A 15,243-nucleotide genomic window follows, 5' to 3' on the forward strand; every position below is an offset into this window, starting at 1 on the left:
TTAGTTAAAAAGAAACAAAGTGTGAATGAGGGAGAATTCTCAGGGAGAATGAGCAGAGAAAAACAAAAAACAGAAACAAAAAAACTGGCTCTCCCTTGTCCAACCAGTTTTACATTTTGGAGTACTGTATATATTTTTATTTAATTTTTTTTTAACGTTCATTATTTTTGAGAGAGATAAAGAGTGTGAGCGGGAGAAGGGCAGAGAGAGAAAAGGAGGGAGACACAGAATCTGAAGCAGGCTCCAGGCTCTGAGCTGTCAGCACAGAGCCCGATGTAGGGCTCAAACTCACGAGCCATGAGATCATGACCTGAGCTGAAGAAGGATGCTCAACTAACTGAGCCACCCAGGCGCCCCTATAAATTTTTACTTTTAAAAAGGTTCTGGCTGTTTAAAAATATTGAAACCCACTTAAAGTCTGAAAAATCAAATGACACAGTAAAGAGTCTACAGTTTGCAGAAAAATATATCCAAAACCCAATATAAACTGCTATGAACAAGTCAGATATTTAAAAGTAAAAATAATATATTAATACTATATTGGCACAACATGGAGAGACATTGAGGACATTGTGCTAAGTGAAAAAAGTTCAGAGAAAGACAAATACTGCATGATCTCATGTGTATGTGGTATCTAAAAACAAATAAAAAAACAACTCAGAACAGACTGGCGGTTGCCAGAGGCGGGGAATAGACGAAATGGGTGAAAGTGGTCAAAAGGTACAAACTTCCATTTATAAAATAAATACTGAGGATGTAATGTACAACACAGTGGCTACAGTTAATACTGTACTGCATACTTGAACGTTGCTAGGAGACTAAATTTTCAATGTTTTCATCACAAGAAAAAAATCTGTAATGACTTGTGGTGATGATTGTTAACTAGATTTATTGTGGTGATCATTTCACAATATATACAAATATCAGATCATTATGCTGTGCACCTGAAACTAATATGATGTTGCATCCATTTTATCTCAAGCACATATATATTTTAATACTAAAACGGTGGAGAAGCGCCTGGGTGGCTCAGTTGGTTGAGTGTCCGACTCTGGCTCAAGTCATGATCTTATGGTTCGTGGGTTCAAGCCCTGCGTCCAGCTCTGTGCTGACAGCTCAGAGCCTGGAGCCTGCTTCAGATTCTGTCTCTCACTTACTCTCTGTCCCCCCCCCCCCCCCAATTCAGGCTCTGTCTCAGTCTCAAAAATAAACATTTAAAAAATTTTTTAATAAAAAAAAAATACAAAGGTGGAAAAATAAGACAGTAATATTTCATTCCCTCGGGTGTTTAAAAACATCACAAGTTAAAACTGTGCCAATAAAGTATACATTTGTAACCCATTCTAAATAGTCTTCTCTTCTGTCCTCTATTTTAGCATTGCATGTATAATAATGTAAAATTAACAATGAAGGAGGGGCGTCTGGGTGGCTCAGTCGGTTAAGCGTCCGACTTTGGCTCAGGTCACGATCTCACGGTCCGTGAATTCGAACCCCGCGACAGGCTCTGGGCTGATGGCTCAGAGCGTGGAGCCTGCTTCCAATTCTGTGTCTCCCTCTCTCTCTGCCCCTCCCCCGTTCATGCTCTGTCTCAAAAACAAATAAACGTTAAAAAACAAAACAAAACAATGAAGGAGAAGAAACAGGATCTACACTGAATGAAACAAAAGGAAGAACAATGACTTCTGTGGGGGGGCAGGGGAATGAAAAATCTATATGGTAAGTATATTTCTAAATACACCTGGAATGATCAGACTCTAAGCCAAGACAAAAAGGATTATCAGTGACAAAACGGGGGGGGGGGGAAGGGAGAGAGAGAAGAAAAAACCTAATGACAAATGATACAATAAGACAAAAGTGAACTACCACTACCTTCTAGACAAGCATCAGATCAGCATATATACGTAATTTACATGCAAACTTGTGACTCCTTCTCTATTTGAAATATTTCATCAGAAAGAATGTTGACAAAGTTCCTACTTTTCACTTACCCTCCAAAGGTAGTCTAATCCTATTAACTCCAAATCATCCATCATATATGCCCTCCTTTTTGCTACTAGTTTTCCTTCTCGACAATTCACAGCTTTGAAGAATCGCTCAAAACATTTCATTCCGTTTTCAGTTAATAGGGAAGGATCAAGCTGAAGCACGTTACTTTCAAAGAAGTCTTTATTAATATCAGGATCCAAGTCTGGTTCATCTCCCATCAACTTGGAATACCACTTAAAACAGGCTTCACGATCACAAAGGTAAACTGCATTCTCTGCTAAGCACTTCCATATTTGTTTTGCCTGAGGAGCACATAGCCACAGTTGGCCATCCTTCAATAAAAATCTTGGAAAAACATAGAAAATTAGCAATTAGATCTACATAATTTTTATCCTGAAAGGCAATCTAGCAGTATATGTAGAAATAATCCATCTATCGTAATTACGCCTTAATTACAGATAAAAAGATGTCAATTCTTATTGACATCTTAAGCTTACCTATTCCTCAACTTTCATCTTGTAGTAAAAAACCCTTAGGTATTCATTCATTCATTTAACAAGCACATACTGGGCACCTAAAATGTGCCAGGAACTCTGTGAGGTGATTGAACTTAAACTGAATTAAGTATTTGTTTCCTGAACTTAAACAGTTTGGCCTTTGAATCCAGCCATTTCAAAACTATATTTAATGGGGGGCGCCTGGGTGGCTCAGTCGGTTAAGCGTCCGACTTCGGCTCAGGTCATGATCTCTCAGTCCGTGAGTTTGAGCCCCGCATCGGGCTCTGGGCTGACAGCTCAGAGCCTGGAGCCTGTTTCAGATTCTGTGTCTCCCTCTCTCTCTCTCTCACCCTCCCCTGTTCATGCTCTGTCTCTCTCTGTCTCAAAAATAAATAAAACATTAAAAAAATTTAAAAAAAAAAAACAACTATATTTAATGGGTTGTTTGACTTTTACCATTCTGCTAATATGCCATTATTGGAAAATGAGGTAGTTCCCAAGTGACTTTCACAGATAACCATTTCATTAACAAATTTTAGGTCAAAACTACGTAAGTTTTAATGCTTCCTGATGGTCTAAGATGCATCACTCAGTACCTCGCCACATTAAACAGAATAACCTACATATGATTTAAACTTTTTATGTCAGTATCTAACAGAATGCTTATCAATTATTCAGTGATGCTCTCTAGGGTCTTTTTAGTATTGTGACTACTGGTTATTAAGACAATGAAGGTGAATTTTGGGACAGTGGCAGTCTCTTCTATCATAGCTTTAGATTTCTTTCAGCATTCCTCCACCCACCCTGACTGCCCTATCGATGAAGTAAAGGAAACGAGACACTTTATTCTGAGTAGCACATAATTTTTAGCTCACATAATGATGATTCCCTGCCCAGTTATAAAGTAAGGTGCATGTATTTCGTGGGAATAGGTTCTCTCATTATCTCAAAGCATTTTGGGATCTCAACTCTAGGGTCTTTGATATTTGAAAAGCTTTGGTGAGCTTAAAGAAGGTATCTAGCACCTTGTCCTACCTAACCCTGCTACTTCTAACTTACAGATATGATCTGCAATGTCCTGTGTGGTAACATGAATTTGTTTTCAAAGTTTTTTGTTTGTTTTTTTTAAAGTACAACAAGCAGAAAACTTTCTTAAAGCAAGAATTCTATTCTCAAGTCTGATATATAAAAGCAGGGCTGCCCTAGTTGTTGGGAAGAGGAGGAAAGAAAGAAGAAATGGGGATCAAATCTCCACCGCTTGTTCAGAAATCTTGGAGGAAGCTCCTTAGAAGCCCTAAGGCTCCAAGACAGATTTCCAAAAATCACTGGTCTAATATAAAGAGCACCGACCCTGAAGTCAGATCCAGTCGAGCAGTGCAATGCCATTATGTATGGGCTTCCAGATATCAAAGAAGCTATTAAGCCATGTCAATCTCCATTTTTTTATGAATCAAATGGGGATAATACCTGCCTTCCGCATTGCTCTGAGGATTAAGTGTAAACTGTTTAACACAGGCCAAGTATATTGTAAGTAACGTGAGGTTCTCTTCCCTTGAGTGTGTTTTGCTACAAGTCATGAAGACAGGTACTAACAAAGCAAGGAGCAGAATAGGTCCTCTGATTCCAAACTTGAATACAGTAGGACTCATAACCATTTTTCTGTTCTAGGAAACCTACGGGATACAACACAAACCCATCAATAATGATGACTCACTATGGAAGTGATTCTCAATCTGGGGAGGCAGGTCCTTCTATCCAGGTGGTTGAAAATCAAAACACACACAGAAAAAACATTTCACTTTAAACCAATGCTGAATTTCTTGAAATTTGGTGGCTAGAGTTTTTCCTCAAGTTACAATCATTATGTAACTATTTATGTAAATGTTTTCCAATAAATAAGCACACAGTTCAATAAACAAGTCCCTAATTAACTGAGCTTAGGAGAAAATTCCCTAATGTATCAAAATAATAAACGCAATAGATTTCCCAAAGCACTGACAATCTGGGCATCTCTCTTAGCACACTTAGAAACTGAATAAGCACTTCTGCAGCCTGCGGTTTCTGAATTCACAAGAAACCCCTCATCAACAAAACTTTTTAACAATTTCAAATCTGTTAAGTGTATGATCATTAAAGGCTAATTATCCCTGAGCAAATTCAAATTCAGCCATGGACTACATTTAGCTTTGGCTCAAGGGAATAAACCTCTTTTCTTCATCCCCATCAGAATAATGTTATTCATTCAGATGGCCTTTGTCAGCCACTGCTAGGATGAACAAGACACCACTGGATGCAAACCACTCTTTCGAGGTGCTGGGCCAGCAGCCTTTTGACTCCATTTCCCTACTGACTAGGATACCGTTAAGGTCAATACAATTCTCTAGCTGGTTGTGTCAAAGTATGGAAATTTATTCTCTAAAAATAAACCTATTTCTAGCATAAAGAAACATGAAGAACAAGTATATACAAAAGCTTAAAATGTGTTCAAATATTGCAAAGAATAAGAGTTAAAAATCAGCCAGTAATTTTAAAGTATTTAATAATAAGCACATAGGGAAATGTCCTTGGGACTTTCAGGTAATCATTTCCACGTGGGAAAATACGAGATGGCAGGGAAAAAGATCACCTAACAAAGACCTAACCATACAGCACATTAACTAAGCATTCCTTATCTGGGTCTTAAAGAGAGCAACACTGATAATTTAAAACAAACCTAAGGAAGTTAAGCCGTTCTTGGACTTCTTGAACATGACTATATCTACTTCCCAGCCTCACAGTTTGTGGGTCATAGTCTTCGTGATCTGCAAATTAAGAAAAATCAGGCATTATACACATGGATACCCACATCACCAAATTTAATCAACGGAAATTTAAGTCAGTTACGAAGTCATTAATTCTTTATTAAAAGGCAACCTGAAGTTTACTAATTAATTATTGATGGTTTCTACCCATCTCCTACCTTCCCTACAAAAATAAGCTTTTCTTTTACATAACCAAAAGAAAATGATCTTTTATATATGCTATCAAAAATAATTTTTCATCACAGCCCTTTTGCCTTATCAGTATACACAAGCAATTTTTGATTACAGCCTAAGACTGACCCGAGCGATCTGTGAAAATAAGCTACCAAGACAAAACTGTTTCAACTTCCTTCCTGTTCTACTAACAACTACCTTCATAGAGAAAAATTAGTTAAAATATTACTCATGTTTACCTAAAAACATAAGGTGCCATTCTGTACAGTTATCATAGTTATTACCAGTAGCATGTTATAAAAGTCTAGAACAGTCTCATAGAAATTCAAAAGAACTTATCCTTCAATCATGACCATGGGTAAGTGTTGGTCACTAAGCCTAGCTTAATCTATAAATTCCTTCTTTAAAAAAAAGAAAGCTAGTAGTAAACTCTGGTTTTACATTGATTTCAAACATACAGTGGGTGGAAAAGTCTATTTGGAATGAAAGGCCACGGCAAAAAATCTTAAAAAGAACCCACTGTACTGAAAACACTATGGACAGTTGTTTTCTGTTTTGACTTCGTTGGAAAAAGTGGTGTGACATGGAAATGGTCAAGGTCATCTGTGGCTTGGGGCTAAAGAGACACGAAGCAAATGCTGACAACTGCTATCAAACATGAGGAAATCATTGACATTTCTTCCAGCAAGTTGTACAAAGTATGGAGGAACAAGAAATTGTGTGGCTTCCCTTTAACATTACTGATATTTGCACGCCAGATCATGGACTTTATGGTACGTGTGTGCTACTGCCAAAGAATTCTAATTGTTTGAGACCTTCCAAAAATAGTAAAAAACTCTTCAAAACTAGTGGTTTCTTCTGTGAAGAAAATCTTGGGACTGATGTAAAGATGGAACATATATGGAACACAGAGTGTTTAAAAACATCTGCTTTTCGGGGCGCGTGCATGGTTCAGTCGGTTATGCATCCCACTCTATTTCGGCGCAGGTCACAATCTCATGGTTTGTGAGTTCGAGCCTCGCATCGGGCTCTGTGCTGACAGTGCAGAGCCTGCTTGGGATTCTCTCTCTCCCTCTGCCCTTGCCCCGCTGTGTGTGCGGGCTCTCAAAAAATAAACTTTAAACAAATAAATAAAATCTGCCTTTAATATTTTTGTAAGAAAAGCACAATATATTAGAACCGCTTTCTACTTCCACATGTATTGCCATCTACCTAAAGTCCTAAACATGTTTTCTCTACTTCCATCAAAGTCCATTTCCTCAAGATGCAGACTTAAAACAGTTTCTCAAGAAACTGGATAGAAGATCAAATCTAATCAACTATGTAGAACTTTTCTTTTTCAGAGAATTAGTCTTGAAATATCTGAATCATCAATGGACTTCAGTTGCCTTTTTTGTTATTGTCTAAACAAGGAGTTTATGCACAGCTTTGTTTGCCTGCCATGTTCCTTTTTAGGGGAAATTTTAAATTTTAGTAATTTCACATCTAACACAAGTTTCAAAAATAATGTGTGAATTCCCTTATCAACTTCACCCACAATGACCAGTTGTTTACATTTCGCTGCATCTATTTCATTAGTTGCCACATATAACGTAAGTGTAATTTTTCTAAACCATTTGAGAGTCAGTTGAAGACATAGCTCTGTACCTGCCCCCACTCCCCCAATACTTAAATATTTCCAAATAACGAAGACATTTGTTTAAATAACAACATTGCAATTAACACTGATACAATACCGAAGTTAACTTTGATCATTTGGTCAAAGTGTTTCCATGAGGATTTTGCAGTGTAAACTTACTATTTTTCTCTTCTTATTAAGTAGTGGGGAGATGCCTTCAGACTATGTAAGTATCCTGCTTCTTAAACTTTTGCCCACTAGTTTTAATACCCCCATCCCTTTTTAGGTGCCAGCACTTTATCAAGAACTAGACCCTGGACAGCTGGCTGGCTCAGTTGGTAGAGCATGCAGCTCTTGATCTTGGGGTTGTGAGTCTGAGCTCCATGTTAGGCATAAAGCCTCCTTTAAGACGATCCCTCATTGCTAAATAGAAAGGGAGAGACTCGACATGTTACTACAGAGGAGATTCTGGGCTGCCAGAACATAAACAGCATGTTTGGTGGTCTTCCTTGTAAACATTCAGCTCTAGTTAGCAGCCAAAGACGATGATGCATTTGTGACTCTTGTCGCATCCAACTGACGAGAGCAGGAGATATTAAATCAGACAAAATTAAATCCAAGTGGCTATGGCTAACATAAATTGGTTCTTGTCATTACAGAATGCAAATTGCCTAGAGACTATTTAATAACTCATAAAAGCAGCTCAGTTTTGAGAAAGCATCGAGACATAACTCAAATACCATGAAATTCACAATTTAATGATTTTTAGTATAGTCTGAGCTGTGTAAACATTTGTCATCTTTATTTTTGTCATCCTAAGTGTGAAGTAGGTTCTCAATGTAGTTTTGATTCACATTTCCTTAGTAACTAATGATACTGAGCATCTTTTTTGTGCTTTTGGCCATTGGAGGAAATGTCTATACAGATCCTCTGACCATTTCCTAATTAGGTTGTGTTTTAATTGTTAAGAGTTCTTCTATATTTTGGATAGAAGTCCTTTATTAGACATAGGACTTAGATTTTCTTTTCCAATTCTTGGACTGTCATTTTACTTTATTGAATCATTTGAAGCAGTTAAGTTTTAAGCTTTGATGTGCTCCAATACACCACCTTTTCTCCTCCTTAGGCCACAAAAATTTGTTTTCTTCCTAAGACTTTTATACTTTTAGGTCTATGATCTAAGTTTTGTGTATGGTGTGAGGTAAGGGATCAAACTTTATTCTCCTAGATGTGCATATACAAACTTTCCAGCGACATTTATCAAAAAATTACTTCTTTTCCCACTGAATATTCTTCCCACTCACAAAAATCAGTTAACATAAATTTAACTATTTCTAGACTATCTATTCCACTGATGCATACATCTATTCTCATGTTAGTATTACACTGGGTTATGTTTATTTTGTATTAAGTTTTGAAATCAGGAATTATTATATATATAGGTCAGCCAACTTTGGTTTTCAGCATTAAAGATTATGTTGGCTATTATATGGTTCAATGGTCCCTTGCATTTCCACAATTTTTAGGATCAGCTGAACGATTTCTCTACAAGAGAAGTTGGGATTTTTATAGGGCTTATTTTGAATCTGTAGATTAATTTGCAGAGTACAATGACTGTAACAATATTAAGTCTTCCATTCAATGAACACGGGCTGTCTGTCCATTTATTTAGATCTTTAACTGCTTTCCACAATTCTGTTCCATAGTTTAAAATGTACAAATTTTGGGGGTGCCTGGTTGGCTCAGTCAATGGAGCATGTGACTCTTTATCTCAAGGTTATGAGTTCAAGCCCTACGTTGGGTGTAGAGATTACTTTTTTAAAAATCTTAAAAAATAACTAAAATGTACAACTTTTGTATTTTTGTTCAATTGTATTTCATACTTTATAAAGCTATTGTAAATAAAATTATTTTATTTTCAGGTTGGTCATTACTGAGCATACAGAAATATAACTGACATTTGTACACTGATCTTAATTCCTGCAATCTAGTTTAACTCATTTATTAGCTTTAATAGATTTTAGTGGTTTCTTAAAGATTTCTATATACAAGTGTTGATTTCTGTAATTACAGATAGCTATGCCTCTTTTCAAATGTGGATGCTCATTTTTCTTGCCTAGTTGCTCAGGCTAGCACCTCCACAGAATGTTAAATGGAAGTGATTAGCATACACATCTTGATCTCATTCCTGATCCTGGGGGAAAGCAGCAGATCTTTCACCATTAAGTATGAAGTTAGCTAGGAGAGTTTTGAGATGCTCTTTATCAGGTTGATAAAGTCACCTATTCTTAGTTTGTTCAATGATTTTAAAATGAAAAGGTATTGGATTTTGTCAAATACTTTTTCTTCATCTACTGAGAAGATAACAGTTTTGGTCCTTTATTCTATTGGTGTATCGCAATGGACTTTTGGGTGTGAAATCAACATTGTGTTCCAGACATATGTTCTATTTAGTCATGATACATAGTCCTTGTGTTATAGGTCACTGAATTTGATTTGCCCCCTCCCCCACCTTTTTTTTAAAAGGATTTTTAATCTTTACTCATAAGGGATACTGGTCTGTAGTTTTCTTCTGATGTCTTTGTATTGTTTTGGTATCAGGGTAATAATGGCTTCACAGAAGGCTTTGGGAAGTGTACTTTTATTTTCTGAAAGAATTTGTGAAGGAGGAGTGGTAATCCTTCAAATGTTCAATAAAATTATCACCAATGAAACCACCTGGTCCCAGAATTTCTTTGTGGTTTCTTTGTTACTCATTCAACTTTTTCACTTAAGTTTATTCAAAATTTTAACTGCTTCTCCAATTTCAGCAATTTGGTACTCTATTTTTTTGTGGGATCAGTAGAGATGGCCTCTTACTTTTGATTTTCATAATTGAGTCTTATTTTCTTAGCCTAGCTACAGGTTTGTCAATTTTGCTGACCTTTTCAAAAAACCAACTTTCAGTTCCATTGATCTCTAAGTTTTCTCTCCCTTACCTTACTTGATTTCAACTCTAATCTTCATTATTTCCTTCCTTTGTTCTATGGGTTTAGTTTGCTCTTTCCTAGTTTCTGAAGGTTACTGATTTGGTAACTTTCTTCTTTACTATGAACACTCAGAGGTATAAATTTCCCTCTGAGCACTGACTTAGCAACTCTCCCAAAGTTACTGCATTTTGTGTTTTCCTTCATCTCAGTATATTCTCATCTCACAGGTGTCATTTCTTCTTTGACCCACTGGTTAGTCAGGAGCATATAATGGACACCAACTTGTGAAATCCCCAAATTTCCTTAATTTACAATTTAATTCAACTGTGGACAAAAATCCTACTCTGTATGGCCTAGAATATGGTGTGTCCTACAAAATATTCTATTTGTACTTGAGAAGAAAGTACATTCTGCTCTTGTTGGATGGAGTATTCCTTATATGCCTGTTAGGTATGGATTAAGGGTTTATAGTGTTCAAAACTTCTACAGGCACATGAGAGATACTCCAAATTTGGTTCCAGACCCCCAAAACAAATCAAGTATTGCAATAAAGTGAGTAAGATGAAGTCTTTGGCTTTCCAATGCATATGAAAGTTAGGTATACTTTATACTATAGTCTATTAAGCATGAAATAGCATTATGTCTTAAAACACAACGTAAATACCTTAAAAATACTTTATTGCTAAAAAATGGTAATTAGAGTATTCAAGTCATAACCACCAATCACAGATCACCTTAACAAATACAATAAAAGAGTTTAAAATCCTGAGAATTACCAAAATGTGACAGAGACATGAAGTGAATAAATGTTACTGGAAAAATGGCACTGAGATAGACTTGCTCGATGCAGAGTTGTCATAAACCTTCAATTTGTAAAATATGCAGTTATCTTCAAAAAGCAGTAAAACAAGGCATAACTATATTTTCCCCCCTTAGGCTTTGAATGACTGGTGTCACCTACTGTCAGTCTAATTACTTTCTTTAGTATTTCTTGCAAGGCATGTCTGCTAGCAATAAATTCTCTCAGCATTTATCTGGGAATGCCTTTATTTTGTCTTCATTTTTTTTTTTCAACGTTTTTTTTTTTTTTTTTTTTTTTTGTATTTATTTTTGGGACAGAGAGAGACAGAGCATGAACGGGGGAGGGGCAGAGAGAGAGGGAGACACAGAATCGGAAACAGGCTCCAGGCTCCGAGCCATCAGCCCAGAGCCTGACGCGGGGCTCGAACTCACGGACCGCGAGATCGTGACCTGGCTGAAGTCGGACGCTTAACCGACTGCGCCACCCAGGCGCCCCTATTTTGTCTTCATTTTTGAAAGATAGTTTTGCTGTAGGTTACTTAGTTGCCAGGTCCCTCCACTGCCCCTAGCACTTCATGTACATTTATCCTAATACTTTCTAGTCTCCAATGTTCTACAAAACAAAGTGTTAATTTTACTTGTGTTTCCTTGTGAAGAGTTCGTTTTTCTCTTACAACTTTCAAATTTTCTTACACCTATGAAGTGCCTGCATCTGGGTCTAACGTTACCTTACTTGGAATTCTTTAAGCTTCTTGGATATATGGGTTAAGGTTTCTAAATCCATCTAGGAAGTCTTTGGCGATGATGTTTTTTCCTGCTCCCTTCTGCCTCCTGCACCTCCTTCCGGTACTCCCACTGCATGCATGTCGGTACTCTTAATGATGTCCAGTATTTCTATAGGATTTTCATTCCTTCTTCACTGTTTTTCAGATTGCATAATCTCTATTCATCAATCTTAAGTTCAGATGGAGTCTTCCGCAAGCTTGCAAGCTCTGTTCAGCCCCTGTTCCAAATTTTTCATTTTGGGTATTGTAGTTTTCAACTCCAGAATTTCCATTTGATTCCTACTCTTTTAAAGAAAAAATTCTATCTCGTTGACATTATTCTAAACTAACTGTCACGATACTTTCCTTTAATTCATTAGACACAAGTTCATACAGCTCCTTGGGCATATCTGTAGTAACTGCTTTCAAGTCTTTGTCTGCAAAGTCTACCATCTGGGCCCATTTAGAGGCAGTTTCTGTGGTCTGTATATATATGGGTGACACCTTTAATTTTTTTTTTTTGGTTGAAATTTGGGTATTTAAATATATTATAGCAACCTGATTTTGACACCACCCACCAACTCCCAGGTTGGTATTGCTTGCTTGGTTGTTTAGTGAATAGTCTGAACTCTCTGAGGTCTATCTCACCCACAGTATTTTTCCTCCTTTTACCTTTCAGCCTTGCTACACGTAAGCTGTTCCTGCTACTTACAACATAAGCCCCTTATTGGTGAAATGCTGTAATTAAGTCCTGCTTTGGCTAGATTATTACCCTTTACCAGTGGATGTGAGTGGCTTGGAGGCTAACATCCCAGTTCAAGGAGTTTGTTTATGCTCCACATTCAAAGACAAAGCTGCGATGTTTTCTTCCCGGAACTCACTCAGGAAGGTGCAGTCTTAGGCATGATGCATAGTCTTCTTGACTACAAGGAATACGTTTTATTCCTTTTACTTTCAAAAGGGATAAAATTTTACTTTTAAGCCTGGCTTCCTAAGAGTTGTCCCCAGGTAAGGGTAGCTTATTATTTATTTACCCAGGGTTTGATCAGAAATTCAATTTAAGTACTTCAGCCAGTGGAGCTCAAAACCTTTGCTAATGGAATGGTGTGTGGACTTAAGAATGTTTTCAACTTGTCCCGGTCTTGCTCTGATTGCTTCTGAGTGGGTGCAACCTAATGCACGTGACCCCCTAGGACTGACTACTCCCAGGAGGGCTCATCTTGTCTCTTGATCTAAAATCTGTTAAACTCTTGGTGGCTCTGCTGTTTCATTTACCAATATGAGTACACGGAGCTGCAAGCACCCTAATTGTTCTTCACCAAAATTTTAATAATGCTCTTGTCCAAATAAGGTGAATCCCTTGAAGCCTAACTGCTGAGTTCTTCATCCTCACAGCCCGTCTCTCACAAATCATGGGATGCCTGGGTGGTTCGGTCAGTTAAGCATCCGACTTCGGCTCGGGGCATGATCTCACGGTTCGTGGGTTCAAGCCCTACGTCGGGCTCTGTGCTGACAGCTCAGAGCCTGGAACCTGTTTCAGATTCTGGGTCTCCTTCACTCTCTGCCCCTCCTCTGCTCATGCTCTCTTTCTCTCTCTCAAATATAAACAAACATTAAAATTTAAAAAAACACTTTAAAATTTTCTTCAGTGAAATGGTTCTTTTGTTGAGAAGATCCACTGAACATCTTACTCCCACTATTCAAAAAATTAAATCCCTTATCCCTTGGTTTTTTATGATCATCACATGTTCCACATATATTAGTTGATACTTCCCTTTCTTTCAGCATAGACTGAAGAGTCTGTACTTCATTTAATTGGTTTCGTTACTTTTATTTATTTTGGCCTAATTTTCACCAGTAAGAGCCAACTCCTATTTTTTTTTTTTTTTTTTTTTGACATGTCAACAAGATTCTTTAAGCCCTTTCTCAATTTCTAAAGTAAGATGTTGGAGGATCATATTTACTTTCCTTACACAGACTTTGGAAATAACCATTACTCTAGAGAACTATAAGCCATTCATAAAAACGGATACTAAATTAATTTTTTTTAAGTCACAAAGAACCCACACAGACTTAGCCATATTTCATGACTGTTGTGTAGGAATGAGCCAGAGCTGAGAAAGTCTAGCCTAGGATTTGACCTTAACCCACAGCACTGTTGGTGAATGACACTCATGAAGAAATGGTTTATGTGGAAAAACGTTCCTAAAAATTGCCAGTACTAGATGTAAGAGGTTGGGAAGAAGTCATGGGGAAGTGGTAGTCTATAGAAAATAGAATGCAGGGGTGCGTGAGTGGCTTAGTTGTTAAGCATCTGACTCGATTTTGGCTCAGGTCATGATCTTAACAGTTCATGAGTTCGAGCCCCATGGCAGACTCTTCTATCTAGAAGCCAGGGAAAAACGGTAAATAAAACTATCAATAAACGTTCAAGTCAGTACAATGACAATCCTATCATAAGGCAAAACTTGAGTGAAAATTAAAACTGGTTTTTTACTTTGTTGTATGCATTAAAAAACTTTTAAAGGATGACTTGGTAAGCACCATTATCCGAAGGCACTACTAGTAGTAAGAACATACGAGGGGTGCCTGGGTGGCTCAGTCGGTTGGGCAGCCGACTTCAGCTCAGGTGATAATCTCACGGTTCGTGGATCAAGTCCTGCATCAGGCTCTGTGCTGACAGCCTAGAGCCTGGAGACTGTTTCAGATTCTGTGTCTCCCTCTGTCTCTGGCCCTCCCTGCCTCACGTTCTCTCTCAAAAATAATTAAAAAAAAAAAAAAATACAGGAGTAAATACTGGAGAGAATTTTAATAAACTCATTAACTTTATCTAAATAATAATAAAACAGGAGGTAGAATCAGCTGACCTAAGTACTGTGAAAACATTTTATTCCAAAGCAAAAGACACAAGTGGACATGAAACATGAGCAGGACAACATTCTGAAACCTTGATGTATCCCGCTAGATAACAGGTCTCATACCTAATGAGATCTTATAAAATATTTCTATTATACAGAGACAAAGGCTGTAACTTACTTTAGAATTTCAAATTCAGAAATTGGTGGTTGACGTTATCACAGAAGTGACTTAATGCTGCAAAAAGCTTATTGTGTAGGAGAATCTTACTAGTTGTAAAATATACTTCCCCCCACCCCCCCCCACGCCATATTTAAGGATTAAGGTCTTAATCAGAGGAGTACCGTAATGAGGAAAAGTTATCAAAATTAGGAAAAAAACATAAGGTGTGTCAATGAATTTAAGGGAACATCAACAGCAACAAAAACTCAAGTGCTTAATATGTACTAGGCATTATTCCCACATAAATAACTTGCCCAAGGTCATACGCCTAGCTAGTGTAGGTCATTTTTCACAAGTAGACAATCTGACTATGAAGAGTCATACCTCTCATTTTATGGAACTACAGGCAATTTAAGGAGGGAAAACTAAAGACTGAAAAACATTCTTTGGACAATGAAATTGAGAAGAGGCAATGACTTATATGGCACTGGACTAAAACGAAGCTGGAAACCCAAGTGAGGCTGAACTGCACATGCAACATCATCTCCTGAGTGTCCCGACAGCAATGTACTCAACTTCTGGCAATGAAATAAATTAAAACATCACATACAAATG

At 37.4% G+C, this 15,243-nt stretch overlaps 1 protein-coding gene across 2 annotated transcripts in view; it reads right to left on the reverse strand.

Annotated features, from left to right (window-relative positions):
- USP9X (ubiquitin specific peptidase 9 X-linked) overlaps nucleotides 1-15,243 on the reverse strand; it is a 156,671-nt gene that overhangs the window by 58,882 nt on the left and 82,546 nt on the right. For both annotated transcript variants that reach the window (XM_081793514.1, XM_081793513.1), the window contains exons 15-16: nucleotides 5,197-5,284; nucleotides 1,989-2,331 (exon numbers count right to left, since the gene is read on the reverse strand). In XM_081793514.1, the coding sequence (XP_081649640.1) occupies nucleotides 1,989-2,331; nucleotides 5,197-5,284 (431 nt within the window). The remainder of the gene's footprint in view (nucleotides 1-1,988; nucleotides 2,332-5,196; nucleotides 5,285-15,243) is intronic.

The sequence above is a fragment of the Panthera onca genome, chromosome X (genome assembly GCF_046562875.1).
Source record: "Panthera onca isolate mPanOnc1 chromosome X, mPanOnc1 haplotype 2, whole genome shotgun sequence".
In the NCBI taxonomy this organism is placed as follows: Eukaryota; Metazoa; Chordata; class Mammalia; order Carnivora; family Felidae; genus Panthera; species Panthera onca.